Raw genomic sequence first — 19,209 nt, 5'->3', positions numbered from 1 at the left:
GTGTATTCTGTTGTTTTTAGACAGAATGTCCTATAAATATCAATTAAGTCCATCTTGTTTAATGTATCATTTAAAGCTTGTGTTTCCTTATTTATTTTCACTTTGGATGATCTGTCCATTGGTGAAAGTGGGGTGTTAAAGTCCCCTACTATGATTGTGTTACTGTCAGTTTCACCTTTTATGGCTGTTAATATTTTCCTTATCTATTGAGGTGCTCCTATGTTGGGTGCATAAATGTTTACAATTGTTGTATCTTCTTCTTGGATTGATCCCTTGATCATTATGTAGTGTCCTTCTTTGTCTCTTGTAATAGTCTTTGTTTTAAAGTCTATTTTGTCTGATATGAGAATTGCTACTCCAGCTTTCTTTTGATTTCCATTTGCATGGAATAACTTTTTCCATCCCCTCACTTTCAGTCTGTTTGCGTCCCTTGGTCTGAAATGAGTCTCTTGTAGACAGCATATATACAGGTCTTGTTTTTGTATCCATTCAGCCAGTCTAAGTCTTTTTTGGTTGGAGCATTTAATCCTTTTACTTTTAAGTTAATTATCGATATGTATGTTCCTATTACCATTTTCTTAATTCTTTTGCTTTTATTATTGTAGGTCTTTTCCTTCTCTTGTGTTTCCTGCCTAGAGAAGTTCCTTTAGCATTTGTTGTAAAGCTGGTTTGGTGGTGCTGAATTATCTTAGCTTTTGCTTGCCTGTAAAGCTTGTAATTTCTCCATCAAATCTGAATGAGATCCTTGCTGGGTAGAGTAATCTTGGTTGTAGGTTTTTCTCTTTCATCTCTTTAAATATGTCCTGCCATCCCTTCTGGCTTGCAGAGTTTCTGCTGAGTGATCAGCTGTTTACCTTATGGAGATTCCCTTGTGTGTTATTTGTTGTTTTTCCATTGCTGCTTTTAATTTTTTTTTTTTTGTATTTAATTTTTGAAAGTTTGATTAATATGTGTCTTGGCGTGTTTCTCCTTTGATTTATCCTGTATGGGACTCTCTGTGCTTCTTGGACTTGATTAACTATTTCCTTTCCCATATTAGGGAAGTTTTCAACTATAATCTCTTGAAATATTTTCTCAGTCCCTTTCTTTTTCTCTTCTTCTTCTGGGACCCCTATAATTCGAATGGTGGTACATTTCATGGTGTCCCAGAGGTCTCTGAAACTGTCCTCAATTCTTTTCATTCTTTTTTCTTTATTCTGCTCTGCAGTAGTTATTTCCACTATTTTATCTTCCAGGCACTTATCCGTTCTTCTGCCTCAGTTATTCTGCTATTGATCCCTTCTAGAGAATTTTTAATTTCATTTATTGTGTTGTTAATCTCTGTTTGTTTGCTCTTTACTTCTTCTAGGTCCTTGTTAAATGTTTCTTGTATTTTCTCCATTCTATTTCCAAGATTTTCGATCATCTTTACTATCATTATTCTTTATTCTTTTCAGGTAGACTGTCTATTTCCTCTTCATTTGTTAACTCTGATGGGTTTTTATCTTGCTCCTTCATCTGTGGTGTGTTTTTCTGTCTTCTCATTTTGCTTAACTTACTGTGTTTGGGGTCTCCTTTTTGCAGGCTGCGGGTTTGTTGTTTCCATTGTTTTTGGTGTCTGTGCCCAGTGGCAAAGGTTGGTTCAGTGGGTTGTGTAGGCTTCCTGGTGGAGGGGACCAGTTCCTGTGTTCTGGTGGATGAGGCTGTATCTTGTCTTTCTAGTCAGCAGGTCCATGTCTGGTGGTGTGTTTTGGGCTGTCTGTGTACTTGTTATGATTTTAGGCAGCCTCTGTGCTAATGGGTGGGTCTGTATTCCTGTCTTGCTAGTTGTTTGGCATAGGGTGTCTAGCACTGTAGCTTGCTGGTCATTGAGTGGAGCTGGGTCTTGACGTTGAGATGGAGATCTCTGGGAGATTTTCGCCGTTTGATATTACATGGAGCTGGGAGGTCTCTTGTGGACCAGTGTCCTGCACTTGGCTCTCCCACCTCAGAGGCACAGCCCTGACACCTGGCTGGAGCACCAAGAGCCTGTCATCCACAAGGCTCAGAATAAGAGGGAGAAAAAATAAGAGAGAAAGAAAGAAAGAAAAGAAAGAAAGAAAGAAAGAATAAAATAAAATAGTTATTAAAATACAAAATAAATAATTATTAAGAAAAAAATGTTTTTAAGTAATAAAAACAATAAATGGACAGACAGAACCCTAGGACAAATGGTAAAAGCAAAGCTGTACAGACAAAAGCACACATAGAAGCATACACATAGACACTCACAAAAAGAGAAAAAGGGAAAAAATATGTATCGTTGCTCCCAAAGACCACATCCTCAATTTGGGTTGATTTGTTGTGTATTCAGATATTCCACAGATGCAGGGTACATCAAGTTAATTGTGGAGATTTAATCCGCTGCTCCTGAGGCTGCTGGGAGAAATTTCTCTTTCTCTTTTTTTTGCACGGCTCCCGGGGTTCAGCTTTCTATTTGGACCTGCCTCTGCATGTAGGTCACCTGAGGGCATCACTTCTTCACTCAGACAGGACAGGGTTAAAGGATCAGTTTGTTCAGAGGCTCTGGCTCACTCAGGCTGGGGGGAGGGTGGGGTACAGATGAGGGGCGAGCCTGTGGCGGCAGAGGCCGGTGTGTCGTTGCACCAGCCTGAGGCGTGCTGTGCGTTCTCCCAGAAAGTTGTCCCGGGATCCTGGGACCCTGGCAGTGGCGGGCTGCACAGGCTCCCGGGAGGGGAGGTGTGGATAGTGACCTGTGTTCACACACAGGCTTCTTGGCGGCGGCAGCAGCAGGCTTGGTGTGTCACGTCCGTCTGTGGTGTCCGCACTGATAGCCACAGCTTGCGCCTGTCTCTGGAGCTCCTTTAAGCAGTGCTCTTAATCCCCTCTCCTTGCGCACCAGGAAACAAAGAGGCAAGAAAAAGTCTCTTGCCTCTTCGGCAGCTCCAAACTTTTTCCCGGACTCCCTCCCGGCTAGCTGTGGCGCACTAGCCCCCTTCAGGCTGTGTTCATGCAGCCAACCCTAGTCCTCTCCCTGGGATCCGACCTCCTAAGCGCAAGTCTCAGCTCCCAGCCCCCTCCCGCCCCAGCGGGTGAGCAGACAAGCCTCTCAGGCTGGTGAGTCCTGGTTGGCACCGATCCTCTGTGCAAGAATCTCTCCGCTTTGCCCTCCGCAGCCCTGTGGCTGTGCTCTCCTCCGTGGCTCCAAAGCTCCCCCCTCTGCCACCCACAGTCTCCGCCCGCGAAGGGGCTTCTAGTGTGTGGAAACTTTCCCTCCTTCACGGCTCCCTCCCAGAGCTGCAGATCCTGTCCCTATTCTTTTGTCTCTGTTTTTTCTTTTTTCTTTTACCCTACCCAGGTACGTGGGGAGTTTCTTGCCTTTTGGGATGTCTCAGGTCTTCTGCCAGCGTTTAGTATGTGTTATGTAGGAGTTGTTCCACATGTAGATGTATTTCTGTTGTATTTGTAGGGAGGAAGTTGATTTCCACGTCTTACGCTTCCGCCATCTTGAAGCTCCTCCCTGCTGTGTTGGGTCTTCGGTGCTGCAAGTGGGCTTTCTCTAGTTGCGGTGAGCAGGGACTACTTGTCGTTGCAGTGCATGGGCTGCTCATTTCGGTGTCTTCTATTGTTGTAGAGCATGGTCTCTGTGTGTGCGGGCTTCAGGAGTTGTGGCACATGGGCTCAGTAGTTGTGGCTTGCGGGCTGTAGAGTGCAGGCTCAGTAGTTGTGGCGCACGGGCTTAGTTGGTTCGCCACATGTGGGATCTTCTGGGACCAGGGCTTTAACCCACGTCCCCTGCATTGGCAGGCAGATGCTTAACCACTGCACCACCAGGGAAGTCCCTTAAACTGTCCTCATTTCTTTTCATTCGTTTTTCTTTATTCTGTTCTACAGCAGTGATTTCCACTATTCTGCCTTTGAGCTCATGTATCCAATCTTCTGCCTCATTCATTCTGCTATTGATTCTTTCTAGTGTATTTTTCATTTCAGTTATTGTATGTTCAACTTTGTTCTTTAGATCTTCTAGTTCTTTGTTAAGCATTTCTTGTAACTTCTCTGTCTGTTCCTCCATTTTTTTCTGAGATCTTGGATCATCTTTACTGTCATTACTCTGAAGTCTTTTTTCGGATAGATTGACTAGCTCCACTTCACTTAATTGTTCTTCTGGGGTTTTATTTTGTTCCTTCGTCTGGAACATATTCCTCTGCCATCCTATTTTGTCTAACTTTCTGTGTTTGCAGTCCCACAAGCTGCAGGATTGTAGTTTCTCTTGCTTCTGGTGTCTGTCCCCTGGTGAGTGAGGCTGGTCTAAGAGGCTTGGGCAGGCTTCCTGGTGGGAGAGACTGGTGCCAGCCTACTGGTGGTTGGAGCTGGGTCTTGTCCCTCTGTTGGGCAGGGCCATATCAACAGGTGTGTTTAGAGGTGGCTGTGGACTGAGGAAGACTTTAAACAGCTTGTGTGCTGATGGGTGAGGCTGTGTTCCTGCCCTGTTGGTTGTTTGGCCTGAGGCGACCCAGCCCTGGAACATGCAGGCTGTTGGGTGTGGCCAGTTCTTGGCATCAAAATGGAGACCTGCAGACAGCTCATACCAGTAAGTGCTCCCCAGTACCTTGACACCAGTATCCTTGTCCCTGCAGTGAGACACAGTTACCCCCCTACCTCTCCAGGAGACCCTCCCAGACCAACAGGTAGGTCTGACCCAGGTTTCTGTGAAGTCACCGCTTTTTCCCTGGGTCCCAGGGTGCACAAGACCTTGTGTGTGCCCTCCAAGAGTGGAGCTTATGGTTTCTCCAGTCCTATGGAGTTCCTGCGATCAAGTCCCATTGGCCTTCAAAATCAAGTGCTCTGGGGGCTGCCCCTCCTGAGGCCAAACCCCCAGACTGGGCAGCATGACATAGGCTCAGAGCTCTCACTCCTGTAGGAGACCCTCTGTGATATAATTATTTTCCAGTTGTGTGTTGCCCACCTGGCAGGTATGTATGGGATTTGATTGTATCGTGAATGCACCCCTCCTACCATCTCATTGTGCCTTCTTCTTTGTCTTTGTACGTAGAATATCTCTTTTGTTAGGTTCCGGTCTTTTTTGTCGATGGTTGTTCAGCAGTTAGTTGTGATTTTGGTGTTTTCTTGAGAAGAAGTGAACTCAGGTCCTTCTACTCTGCCATCTTGTCCTCCAGCCAGGCATCTATTTCATTCTTTTCTATGGCTCAGTAATATTCCATTGTATAAATACACCACATCTCCCTTATCCATAAATCTATCAATCTGTCAGTGGATGTTTAGGTTGTTTCCATGTCTTGGTTATTGTGAATAGTGCTATGAACATAGGGGTGCATGTATCTTTTTGAATTATAATTTTGTCTGGATCTATGTCCAGGAGTGAGATTGCTGGATCATATAGCAACTCTATTTTTAGTTTTTTGAGGAACCTCCATACTGTTTTCCGTATTGGCTGCACCAATTGACATTTCCCACCAACAGTGTAGGAGGGTTCCCTTTTCTCCACAACCCCCTCCAGCATTTGTTATTTGTAGAATTTTTAATGATGCCCATTCTGATTCGTGTGAGGTGGTACCTCGTTGTAGTTTTGATTTGATTTCTCTAATAATTAGCAATGATGAGCATCTTTTCATGTGCCTATTGACCATCTGTATGTCTTCTTTGGAGAAATGTATATTTAGGTATTTTGCCCATTTTTTAATTGTTTGTTTTGTTGTTATTGAGTTGTATGAGCTGTTTGTATATTTCAAAAATTAAGCCCTTTATTGGTCACATCATTTGCAAATATTTTCTTGCAGTCTGTAGGTTCTCTTCATTTGGTTTATGGTTTCCTTTGCTGTCAAAAGCTGATAAGTTTGATTACGTCCCACTTGTTTATTTTTGTTTTTATTTTTATTGCCTTGGGAGACTGACCTACGAAAATGGTATGATTTATATCAAAGACTGTTTTGCCTATGTTCTTTTCTAAGAGTTTTATGATGTCATGTCTTATATTTGTCTTTAAGTCATTTTGAGTTTATTTTTGTGCATGGTGTGAAGGTATGTTCTAACTTCATTGATTTGCATGTGGCTGTCCAACTCTCCCAACACCACTTACTGAAGAGACTTTCTTTTCCCCATTGTATGTTCTTTCCTCGTTTGTTGATAATTAATTGTCCATAAGTGTGTGAGTTTATTTCAGAGCTCTTCTATTCCATTGATCCATGTGTCTTTTTTCTGCCAATACCACACTGTTTTGATAACTGTAGCTTTGCAATATTGTCTGAAGTCTTGGAGGGTTATGCCTCCTGCTTTGTTCTTTTTCCTGAGAATTGCTTTGGCAATTCTGGGTCTTTTTAGGTTCCATATAAATTTTAGTGTAATTTGTTCTAGTTCTGTGAAAAATGTCATGGATAATTTGATAGGGGTCACATTAAATCTATAGATTGCTTTGGATAGTGTGGCCATTTTAACACTGTTAATTCTTCCAAGCCAAGAGCATGGGATATCTTTCCATTTCTTTTTATCATCTTCAGTTTCCTTTATTGATGTTTTGTAGTTCTCAGCATATAAGTATTTTCACCTTGTTGGTGAGTTTCATTCCTAAGTATTTTATTTTATTTTTTGATGCAACTTTAAAGGGTATTGTTTGTCTACATTCCCTTTCTGATATTTCATTGTTTGTATAAAGAAATGCAACCGATTTCTGTATGTTAATCTTGTATCCTGCTACTTTGCTGAATTTATCAGTTCCAGTAGTTTTTGTGTGGAGTCTTTAGGGTTTTCTCTATGTAGTATTATGTCATCTGCATATAATGACAATTTTACCTCTTCCCTACCAATCTGAACACATTTTATTTCCTTTTCTTGTCAATTATTGTGGCTAGGACTTCCAATACTATGCTGAATAGAAGTGTTGACCATGGGCATCCTTGTCTTGTTCCAGATTTTAGCAGGAACGCTTTCAGCTTTTCACCATTGAGTATTATATTGGCTATGGGTTTGCCATAAATAGCTTTTATTATGTTGAGATATATTCCCTCTCTATCCACTTTTGTAAGGGTTCTTATCATGAATCGATGGTGAATTTTATCAAATGCTTTTTCTGCATCTACTGAGATGATCATGTGGTGTTTGTCTTATTTTTTGATGTGGTGCATTACATTGATTGATTTACATATGTCAAACCATCATTGTGACCCTGGGATGAATCCAAGTTGGTTGTGGTGTATGATCTTTTTTATGTATTGTTCTATTTGGTTTGCTAATATTTTGTTGAGAATTTTTGCGTCTATAGTCATCAAAGATATTGGCTTGTAATTTTCTTTTTTGGTGGCGTCTTTATCTCGTTTTGGTATCAGGGTGATGGTGACTTCATGGAATGTCTTTGGGAGCGTTCCCTCCTCTTCAGTCTTTTGGAAGAGTTTGAGAAGGATTGGTGTAAGTTCTTTGTATGTTTGGTAGAATTTGCCTGTGAAGCCATTTGGTCCTAGACTTTTGTTTGTAGGGAGTATTTTTATTACAAATTCTATTTCATTTCTAGTGACTGGTCTTTTCAAGTTATCTATTTCTTCTTCATTCATTTTTGGTGGACTGTATGTTTCTAGAAACTTGTCCATTTCTACTAGGTTGCCGAATTTGTTGGCATATAATTGTTCATAGTATTCTCTTACGGTTTTTTGTATCTCTGCAGTATCAGTTGTGCTTTCTCCTCTTTCCTTTCTTATTTTATTTGAGTCTTCTCTCTTTTCTTCTTGGTGAGCCTAGCCAGAGGTTTGTCAATTATGTTTACCCTTTCAAAGAACCAGCTCTTGGTTTTATTGATTTTTTTCTATTGTTCTTTTTTAAATCTCTATTTTATTTATTTCCTCACTGATCTTTATTGCTTCCTTCTTTCTGCTGACTTTAGGTTTTGTTTATCCTTTTTTTCTTTTCTAATTCTTTCAGGTGATGGGTTAGGCTTTTTGCAACTTTTCTTGTTTTATGAGGAAGGCCTGTATCACTATGAACTTCTCTCTAAGAACTTCATTTGATGCATCCCATAGATTTTGCATGGTCGTGTTTTCATTGTCATTTGCCTCAAGGTATTTTTAAATTTTTTCTTTGTTTTCATTGTTGGCCCATTGGCTTTTTAATAGCATGTTGTTTAGTCTTCATGTAATTGTTTTTCTTTTTTCCTCATTTCTTTTTCTGTGGTTGATTTCTAGTTTCATGCCATTGTGGTCAGAAAAGATGCTTGAAATAATTTCTATACTCTTAAATTTGTTGACTGTTTTGTTCCCTTGTATGTGGTCAATCCTAGGCAGTGTTCCATGTGCACTTGAAAAGAATGTGTATTCTACTTTTTTAAGATGTAATGTCCTGAAAATATCAATTAAGTCTAACTGTTCTATTGTATCATTTCAGAGCTCTGTTGCCTTATTGATCTTCTGTCTAAAAAAAATCTTTCCATTGATGTGAGTGAGGTGTTAAAAGTCTCCTACTATTATTGTATTCCCATCAGTTTCTCTCTTTATGTCTGTTAGTATTTGTTTTATGTATTTGGGTCCTCCTACACTGGGTGCATATATGTTGACAAGTGTAATATCCTCTTATATTGATCCCTTTACCATTATACAGTGTCCTTCTTTATCTTTCTTTTTAGACTTTGTTTTAATGTCTATTTTGTCTGATATGAGTATTGCGACCCCCACTTTCTTGTCATTTCTGTTTGCGTGAAATATCTTTTTGCACTCCCTCACTTTCCACCTGTGCGTGTCCTTTGCCCGAAAGTGGGTCTCTTGTAGGCAGCATATTGTAGGCTCTTGTTTTATATCCAATCTGCTACTCTATGTCTTTTGATTGGAGCATTTTTTCCATTGACATTTAACATAATTATTGATATTTTATTGCCATTTTAAACCTTGTTTTCCCATTGATATCATATTTCTCTTTGTCTCTTTCTTTTTCTTTTGTTTTTCCTTTTGTGGTTTGATGATTTTCTTTTGTATTATTCTTGTGTTCTTTTTGGTTTTTGTGAATTCATTGTATGTTTTTTATTTCTAGTTACCTTGTTTTTCAAGTATATTAGCCTCTTCCTATATCTACTGATTTTAGACTGGTAGTCATATAGTCTCAAACACATTCTGGAAAAAAAAATCTTCATTTTCATACTCTCCTCTCCCACATTTTATGATTTTGATGCCTTCTTTTACACCTTCATGTTCATCCTTTTTTCATCCTTTTGGTTATCATTGCTTTCACAGAAATTTTTTCTTTTAATATGTGTACTGGCTTATTTAAGTGATTTAGTTTCAAACAGATTTTCTGTTTCCTATATATTCTTCTTTTCTATTTAGAGAAGACGTTTTGATATTTCCTTTAGGATAGGCTTAGTATTGCTGTATTTTTTTATTTTTTGCTTGTTTGAGAAATTGTTTATCTCTACTTCTATTCCAAATGATAAGCTTGCAGGCTAGAGTATCCTAGGTTACGTATTTTTCCCTTTCAGGACTTTCAATATATCTTGCCACTCCCTTCTGGTCTGCAGCATTTCTGTAGAGAAAGCAGCTGATAGCCTTATGGAGGTTTGCTTGTAATTAACTCTTTGTTTTTCTCTTGCGCCTTTAGATATTTAGCAGGCCTCCTCTTTGCTCTGTGGTTGTCACTGCCCTGTCAGGGGCAGAGTCTGCTCCTGAGTTGTTGGAGTAGAAGCCCTCAGAACGGTTTCTGAGCTTCAGTGTGAGGTAGACAGGAGTGGAGTGTTCCCGCTGGGAGAGGGGCCACTGAGTCTTCCTTTGCGGGAGCTGTCTACCAGGGAGTGTGCTCTGTGGTGTCACCTGTGCAGGCTCGCAAAGTACACTGTGGTTGGCACTGCCCTCGGCACCACCTCCACTGTGGGAATTCAGGCAGTTGTCCCTCAGGCACTGTTTTCACAAAGCCACCAGCACAGATCCTTAGGTGCCGATCCACTGAAGTTGGGTACCAGGACCGCAGTAGTCACACACCTGGACCTGCCATGGGAGCTGTGGAAGCATCCCAGACCCCAGCCCCGCCTCCAAGCACATTGACCGCAAAGCTCACAGCTGCTGAGGCCGGACTTGTCTGAACCATGGGAGCACCCACTGTCCTGCTGCCAGAACTCGTAGAGGCAGCCGGGAGAAGGAGGCTGTTATGGCAGGCTTCACCCCTCCCTTCACACGCCCTTTAGCAATGGCACTCTGCCTCTATGGCAGGCCCAGGCTTCTTCTGTGTACACCCCAGTTGTGGCCCATACCACACTCCAGCCCCTTCAGGCTGTCTCCATGCTGCCAACCCCAGTCCTCTCCCTGGGTCTGTCCTCTGAAGCCTGAGTTTCAGCACCCAGCCCTGCACATACCAGTAGGCATGCATCTTGGGCTGGGGATTGCCCCAAGGTAGCACCGATCCTCTGTGCCCATCTCTCTCTGTTCTGCCTGCTGCCAACCAGTTGTTGTACTCTCTTCCAAGCCTCTGAAGCTCCCTTTCTGTCCCAGCTGATCTCCCCACCAGTGAAGGTGCTTCCTAGGATGTAGGAACGTTTCCTCTTTCACAGCTGCCTCCTAGAGGCGCAGGTCCATCCCAATTTCTTTTTTTTCTTTTGCCCTACGCAGTTTTGTGGAGTTCTTTCTTGCACTTCTGGGTGTCTGATATCGATTGCCCTAGTTCAGTAAGGTATTACATGAGCATTATTCTACATGTAGATGTATTTTTGATGTATTTGTGGGAGGAGGTGAGCTCCACGTCCTTCTATTCTGCCATCTTGATTCCTCCCTCCAAAGAATTTGTTTAAAAACGTTCCAAACGCTGATACCCCACTTTTGTTTTCAGTTTGACTCCGTGGCTGATGTATCTGATGTGTCAAGCAATGTTACCCTAAAAAGTTACACCATGCACTTTGAGGTACCTCTGTGTGCTGCATGAATGCACGATCTTTGCATGGTGTGTCGGTGGCACGGTGAAAAGCAGAACACTTCACTGATTGGTTAAATCAGCTAAATCAGAACCCTCAGATGTTTAGAGCAGCTACACTTCCTAATGGAACATTCTAGATCCTAATCAAAGAGTGCCTTTGTCTTTCTGATGTCTTTGTGTGTCCTCCTTATTTTGGAGGCTGGAATCCTATAACAAGGGGAACAATGTGGAATGAGAAAAGAGGGAGGGAGGAGTCAGGTTCCCTACATAAATCCAGGAATTTTAAAGTGAAATACAATTGTGCTCACTTAGTGACTGACCATGAGAGAACATTGCTAATTTTGCTCTGGGGAAGAGCTGTTCTCAAGAAGGAGGCTCTGTGCTGACACCCATGAAGAGACTACCTTGCTAACCCGACCCCTCACCCTACTGCTTTGTGATGCAGCAGCCCTAGTCCACAGGGAATAATAGCCAAAGCACCAGTATGTGAACTCTTGGGGCACTAAGAATGCTGGCCATCTAACGTGGCCATCAGCTTATTATCTCACCTTTACCAAGAATCCAGGGGCCACAGGATTCCAAATGAGCTAAGTTCCATAGGAGGAGATGGGGACAGCGCTCCCTTCATTGGTGACACATGACACATGATTTTCTATCCTACTTCAAGACTATTTTCTTTAGACCTTAGTCACCAACAGTAACTTTTTTTTTCAGGGCTTAGCTGATACCAAAATCCCCCGGTCTGGGACACCTGTGAGTATTAGGAGCAACCGGAGCCTGTCTGTACTGCGCATCCCAAGTCAGAGCCAAGTCAGCCAGACCTATTCCCAAGGCGCTCTCCACCGCAGTGTCAGTCAGCTCATAGACATTCAAGACAAGAAGGTCTTGATTGACGACTCGCTGTGGGAAACCATCATGGGCCATGATAGCGGACTGGTGAGTCAATTTCCTCGTCCAGAGCCTTTGCTAAACATTCCAGAAGTATACTGATAAAGAGGTGGCATGGAGCTTCCTGTACCTCATTGAAGGATGGCCGCACGGCACTCAGCGCATCCCTCTGACCATTTACCCAATTATTTTGCAACAACTTGTTTACCTGCTTGATGAGCAGGGTAGAAACTTTGTCTTGTTCTGGCACACAATAGATGCTCAAAAAATAAACTCATGCATAAGTGAATAGACAAACAGGCTCTACTTCCTTATCTTGGGCAGAACATGACTGAAAACATTGGAACTGGCCTAAAAGAGGCATAAAGTACAAGCACCTGTTTTACTAAAGGGAAAAAAAAAAAGAAAAAAGAAAAGGAAGTGTGTTTTCCTTCTGGTTTATGGTTAGAGGAGAAAAAGAGTCTCTCAATAGGATCAATAGTTTCTTTCCAAGAAACTCAGAAAATTATGATAAATAAGGGCATTACTATTTATGAACTTTGTTTTTCATAATTTCAGTCCAGGGGGTACAAAAGAGTTAATGTCATCATTATGTAATATTTATTTTGAGCCCCTAGTGGCTGAAATGAATAAAGTCCTAGAGTTTTTAGCAACCATCACACTTCATTGTGCCAACTACCTACATGTCTGAGGGAGTACCATTCCTTTGGAATAGTTGGATAATAAATAGATGGTCAACTAAGACCTTAGCCCCTCTGCTTACTCCTCTGAGCCAGAAGTCGTCACCTCCATTTCTTTCACTGTCTGCTTCTGCATTTGGACTCTCATCGCTCTCTCTCTCACTTCTCACTTTTCCTTCACTGAAAAGTTGATGACTTCCATGAAACCTTTCTTAACTAATGGCAAAGAATAAAGCAAGTTTCCTGGCTCCAGTTTCCAATCACAACAAAAACTAAAATTTAGTCTTTCTGGTTTGCTTAGAATGATGATAAATAATAAGCATTTAAAAATCATGGGGCTGTTTGAAGTTGTTACAACTATTGAATTCCATGATTCCATTTTGGATCTAAAGTTTCTAAATATCAGGAATAATTATATTGGGTTGAAACGTAAATAATTAATTGATCATATTTGACATGCAAAATGGCAGTTTCATATAGTTCAACATAATACATTGAGGGCTTAGATGAATGTGTGCCCTTACCCAAGAACACACAGCTAGTAATTTTTTTGTGGAATTGGGATCTTAGAAACATTGTCTGATTACACTGCCCCCATTCTTCACTATTATACTATATTGCCATTTTGCTGACTTTTGACCATACTGGTAATAGGCAGTCTGCAAAGTGATTCAGTGAAAGCTTTTCAAGATGCCCATACTCAGCAAATTATCTGTTCATTATAACATTATAATCAATATTACTAGCCCTATTCAATAAATATAAAATACAGTAAGAGAGTGAGACACAATGGAGCATAACAGCTTGCATTCTGGCTCTTCTGTTTAATTTTGAACGAAATCATATAAAACGTCCCCACTTTACAGATGAGGAAACTGAGGCTTGAAAGGTTAAGATATGGTACAATGTAACGCTCAAATGATATATTAATACATTTTGCATAAGACTATTGCCAGCAACATCCTAACCAGTGATGATTGGTGTCTTTTTCAGTATGTGGATGAAGAGGACCTGATGAATGCCATCAAGGGTTTCAGCTCTATGACTAAGGAACACACCACATTCACCGACACCCACCTGTAAAGGATGGAAACCTGTAAGATATAAAGCTGGATGAGGGCTCCACACCCCATCCCCACTGGGTTATCACACATCATAAATGCTAAAAAGCCATTGCTTATTATCCTATAATCCTTGAAAGAAATGAGGAGTGTTTTTGAAATTGTTCCTAATAGAGGTCTAAGAACTATTATTTTTCTGGCTGTCTGAAATGTGGGGTTTCTGAAATTTTATGTCCGTATGAAAATACTTATTTTGCTCTCCTTATTTTGTGGATGCTAGATAAGCATATAACTTTTACTTGGCTCATCTGGCAGTGACGCCATTGTTTAAATGAATAATCAGTGGCAATTTCGAGTTGGCCCACAGTTGCTACTGGTAAATGAAGTTACTAATTTAAAAACTAAGGATTCTTCTGAGGGGATGTCATTGCTGCTTCTCTGAGCAGCACAGCACTGTTTCTGCTTTCATTCCCCTATTTCCATGAAAGTTGACATGATCCTGTGAGGAACAGTTCTAATAATAGCTGCAAAATCAAGTCCCAATTTCAGATCAAGCTGAAACACATAAGAGAAGAACAAACTCTGCATTGAGGCTACACGTTTGGCTGTAGGTTCTAGTTGATTACAATGTTTAGGGATAAATATTTACCAAACCACATAAACTTGTAAATCAATGTCCGTTCTTACATTTATGAATCTTCTAAAAAACTAAGGAATTAAACAGCTGATTTATAGATTTCAAGGAGAAAAATGAAGGGTTTTGATAGATATTTTACATAGTTTTGAAACTCCAATCAGTACTTTACATAAAATTCTCTCAATTCACTGAATACCCAGGAATATTGATATCTTCAACTTGGCACATTTCACATGGAAACTACTGTTTTATTTGCATTTTTTAACTAGCCTACGGGAAATTAAAAAAGGAAAAATTTTGTGTTCCTTCCAGCCTTGAAATTATAAAATTAACATTTATATGTAAATGAAGGATTACATATATGAATATATATATCTGTACTATATCCCTTCATTTCAGAGAACTGCTAGAATCACTAAGCGCAGATATTTAACAGTACCAATTTCCATGGGTCAAAAGTTTTTGCTGTTTACTCTATTTGGATTATAAAGCTGTTGGTGAGTCCTACATCAAGAAGCATTTTTTTCCCCAAGTCAACATAAAATGAAACGTATTTAAGTTTGTGCTTTGCGGAAAACGATGGACAAAAACCCCTTCTTCATTCCTAAAGGTCTTAATGACTCCAGGAAGTTATTTTGAATATGTATGTCTAAAACACAACTGTCGGACATACTTTGTGAATTACATTCAGAAATAGGTGGATTTCCCCAAAGCTGAGATGGCAAAAACTTGTAAAACAAGGAATAACCTTACTTAGTCTGCCTGAAAATGATGAATTACCCTAAATGTCCAACAGTCAAAGATCATGAACTTTGGGGGTACTGAGACTATCCACATCTGCAGAAGAGCAGCTCCTCAGAATGACCAACTCCTGGACAAGCCTTGCCAACCTCAAGTGTCAACAGCACAGACCAGTATTAAGCAGAAGTTCTGCCCCCTTGTTAGAAATGCGACAAGCAAACGAATCTGAAATAATTGTGCACATTTGGCAGTGGATGTTCAAATTATATTTTTTCCTCGCCAAAAGTTTTATACTTTCTGAAATGGAAACAGGATTGGCTAATTTCGTTTACAGGTTTTAATTCCCACTTGCTGATTCAGTCTTAGCTATTTAGAGCTGGCACAGATGAGCCTTGACCAACCAAGGCTGAGTTTCTGATGCATGTGAGCTACTTAAGGTATATACAGAAAAGTGTTCCTTCCCAGTCCTGTGCTTGCATCCTTATCCTTGGTCTACTCCTCTGCAAATATGATTGGCTAGTCATGGGTGGATTCAGGAGAATGAGCACATCCTCACTGTTGAAAAATTAACTAGACACTATTATCACATTCTAAAGCTTCAAACGAACATAAAAAGAAAATTGCAGGGGGTTTTATCTTAAGTTTTTCTCTACTTAATCACCTGTTTAGACATCTGGTTATTACATGAATTCGTTTAGCTGAATCATTTACATTTTGATCCCATGGCTCAGAGTGGACAGAAGCCTGCACAGCTTCCACCCACAACACCACCGTTGTAACACTCTGAACTCTACTTGTATTTACTTCAGAGAAGCCCAAGATATTGTCTTGCTACTTTAAGTGGTAATGTGTGCCAAGCCCCTGTTCAACAGTTGGACTCACCCCTGGAGATTCTGATTCAATTGGTCTCGGGTGGTGCTGAGGCATCAGTACCTTTAAAAGCTTCCAGATATTCCTAATGTTGAGAACCAGTTATGTAAAGAACCTGGAAAAATACATGCTGTGCACAGGGACTCCAGTACTGGCCCACTTCTCCTTTACAGAGACTACAACAGGTGGCTCTCTCTAAATCTGACTCATGTCCCCTCACTTGAAGAGGCCACATACTCAGCTTAAATTTTAAGAACTGCTTTGTTATGCCTGATATTAACTGTTTGATAAGAGTACACACCTATGCTTTTATAAGCTCTACCAAGAATTGTATTTATAGATGACCTATTGCCATTTCTACTAAATGGAAAACCTAAATATGAATCTGTTATGGTACCTTATGCTGATCTAAAAACCATGTTGGCATCAATATAATTCAATCTGAACAACCTGTAAATAAAACATAGGCCAGGTGGAATAATTCAGTGAGAAGGAATTAATTATGTCACACATGAATAGTTTATTTCCAATGCACAAATATCATGTAAATTAATCTAAAGATGGTTTGCTTAATAAATATTTAAATGTGAGCCGTCTGATTTAATATATTTATGAAAAAATACTAACAGCTCTGAATTGTATTTACAGTTTACACATAAATGATAAAGGTGAGCCCATTTAAGAAAAAAGGATGTTCTGAATAATCTCTCAACCACTGATGAATTAGATGAACGTCAGAATCAACTCTTAACACTTTTTTTCAAAACATGAGTCCCGACCACCAGAGATTCAAATTTAGCAGGTAACCTCAGGTGACTCTGATACAGAAGCCTGGATGAGAAAGCCAGGAAAAGACCATAGGCTACTGAAACAGATGTGGGTTCACAAGATGGCTCAGGAGCTAAGGAGCCTTATGGTGAAATTATTTATCCTCAGTGGGTCTTGGTGATCTCATTTTGAATGAGGATAACAATACTTATCCTAGTGATATGAAAATACTTGAGTGTTGTTTTGAAGTAATTTCAGAATTCCTGGAAAAACTTTTCATCATGAGAATTATAATTCTGTTGTTTTTCATCAATCACATGAAGTATATACATATTTCATTTTTTTTCTCAATGTATTTGTTTTTTGAAGTTTTTCCTTGTAGTTGATTTCTAATCTCATAGTGTTGTGGTCAGAAAAGATACTTATGATTTCAATTTTCTTAAATTTACCGAGGCTTGCTTTGTGGCCCAGCATGTGATCTATCCTGGAGAATGTTCCATGTGCACTTGAGAAGAATGTGTACTCTGCTGTTTTTGGATGGAATGCTCTATAAATATCAATTAAGTCCATCTGGTCTAATGCATCATTTAAGGCCTGTGTTTCTTATTGCTTTTCTGTCTGGATGATTTGTCCATTTAGGTAAGTGGGGTGTTCAATTCCCCCTGTATTATTGTGTTACTGTCGATTTCTCCTTTTATGTTTGTTAACATTTGCCCCATATATTGAAGGGCTCCTGTGTTGGGTGCACATATATTTACAATTGTTGTATCTTCTTGGAATCATCTCTTGATCATCATGTAGTGTCCTTCGTTGTCTCTTTTAACAGTCTTTATTTTAAAGTCTATTTTTCTGATATGACTATTGCTACTCCTGCTTTCTTTTGATTTCCATTTGCATGGAATACCTTTTTCCAACCCCTCACTTTCAGTCTGTGTGTCTCTAGATCTGAAGTGGGTCTCTTGTAGACAGCATATATACAGGTCTTGTGTTTGCATCCATTCAGCCAGTCTATGTCTTTTGGTTGGAGCATCTACTCCATTTATATTTAAGGTAATTTTCTATATGTATATTCTTATTGCCATTTTGTTAATTGTTTTGGACTTGTTTTTGTAGATCTTTTTTCTTCCTTTCCTCTTTTGTCTTCTTGTGATTTAATGACTATCTTTAGTGTTGTGTTTGGATTTCTTTTTCTTGTGTATATTATAGATTTTTCTTTGGTGGTTACCATGAGGTTTTGATATAGCAGTCTATATATATGTACATGATTGTTTTAAGCTGCTGATCTCTTAATTTCAAATGCATTGCCAGTATCCTGCACTTGTACTCTCCTTCTCTCACGATTACTGGTTTTGATGTTATATCTGTGTGTGAGTGATTTCCTACCTTTACTATATTTTTGCCTTTACCGGTGAGCTTTCCCACTTCATAATGTTCTTGTTTCTAGTTGTGGCCTTTTCTTTTCCACTTACAGAAGTTCCTTTAGCATTTGTTGTAAAGCTGGTTTGGTGGTGCTGAATTCTTTTAGCTTTTGCTTGTCTGTAAAGCTTTTAATTTCTCTGTCAAATATGAAGAAGAGCATTGCTGGGTAGAGTATTCTTGGTTGTAGGTTTTCCCCTTTCATCACTTTAAATATATTGTACCTTCTGGCCTGCAGACTTTCCACTGAAAAATCAGTTGATGGTCTCATGGGGATTCCCTTGTATGTTATTTGCTGCTTTTCCTTTGTATTTTTTTTGTCTTTGTTTTATCAGTTCCTATGTGTCTCGGCATATGTTCCTCCTTGGGTTTATCCTTTATGGCACCCTCTGTGCTGGGTAACTGTTTCCTTTCCCATGTTATGGAAGTTTTCAGCTATTAGCTCTTCAAATATTTTCTCAGGCCCTTTCCCTCTTCTCCTTCTGGGACCCCTATAATGCAAATATTGGTGCATTTAATGTTGTCCCAGAGGTCCCTTAGACTGTCCTCTTTTCATTCTGTTATTCTGTTCCACGGCAGTGATTTCCACCATTCTGCCTTCCAGCTCACTTATCCGTTCTTCTGTCTCATTTATTCTATTGATTCCTTCTAGTCCATCTGTTTATTCTTTAGATTTTTCTAGCTCTTTGTTAACCATTTCTTGTGTCTTCTCAGTCTGTGCCTCCATTCTTTTCCTGAGTTCTTGGATCATCGTTACAATCATTACTCTGAACTCTTTCTCAGGTAGATTGCCTATCTCCACTCAGTTGTTCTTCAGGGATTTTATCTTGTTCCTTCGTCTGGTACATATTCCTTTGCTGTCTCATTTTGTTTAAATTTCTATTTGTATTTTTACATATGTAGTAGCTTAGTTACGTTTCTCTATCTTGGAGAAGCGGCCCCCTGTAGGGGATGTCCTACGTGTCCCAGCAGTACACTCTCCTCTTGTTACCCAAGGGCCAACGGCTAGCTGGTCCCAGGGTAGGTTCTCATCTGTGCTGTGGACTCAGTTCTACAGGCTGCAAGACTGTAGTTTCCTTGCTTCTGGTGTCTGCTCCCTAGTGGGTGAGAATGGTAGAGAGGTTTGTGCAGGCTTCCTGGTGGGAAGGGCTGATGCCTCCCCACTGGTGGGTGGAGCTGGGTCTTGGCCCTCTGGTGGGCTGAACCCTGTCAAGCGGTGTGTCTAGAGGTGGCTGTGAGTCCAGAAGTCTTTAGGCAACCCGTCTGCTGATAGGTGGGG

At 40.3% G+C, this 19,209-nt stretch overlaps 1 protein-coding gene across 1 annotated transcript in view; it reads left to right on the top strand.

Moving 5' to 3' along the window:
* USH2A (usherin) overlaps positions 1 to 13,603 on the top strand; it is a 785,755-nt gene extending 772,152 nt beyond the window's left edge. The window contains exons 70-72 of the mRNA XM_079900731.1: positions 10,786 to 10,857; positions 11,584 to 11,805; positions 13,431 to 13,603. Coding sequence (XP_079756857.1) covers positions 10,786 to 10,857; positions 11,584 to 11,805; positions 13,431 to 13,520 — 384 coding nt within the window. The 3' untranslated portion in view covers positions 13,521 to 13,603. The remainder of the gene's footprint in view (positions 1 to 10,785; positions 10,858 to 11,583; positions 11,806 to 13,430) is intronic.
* Positions 13,604 to 19,209: the final 5,606 nt, after the last annotated feature.

Source organism: Stenella coeruleoalba (genome assembly GCF_951394435.1).
Source record: "Stenella coeruleoalba genome assembly, chromosome: 1".
NCBI classification, from domain to species: Eukaryota; Metazoa; Chordata; class Mammalia; order Artiodactyla; family Delphinidae; genus Stenella; species Stenella coeruleoalba.
This window is presented reverse-complemented; position numbering and strand designations above follow the sequence as displayed.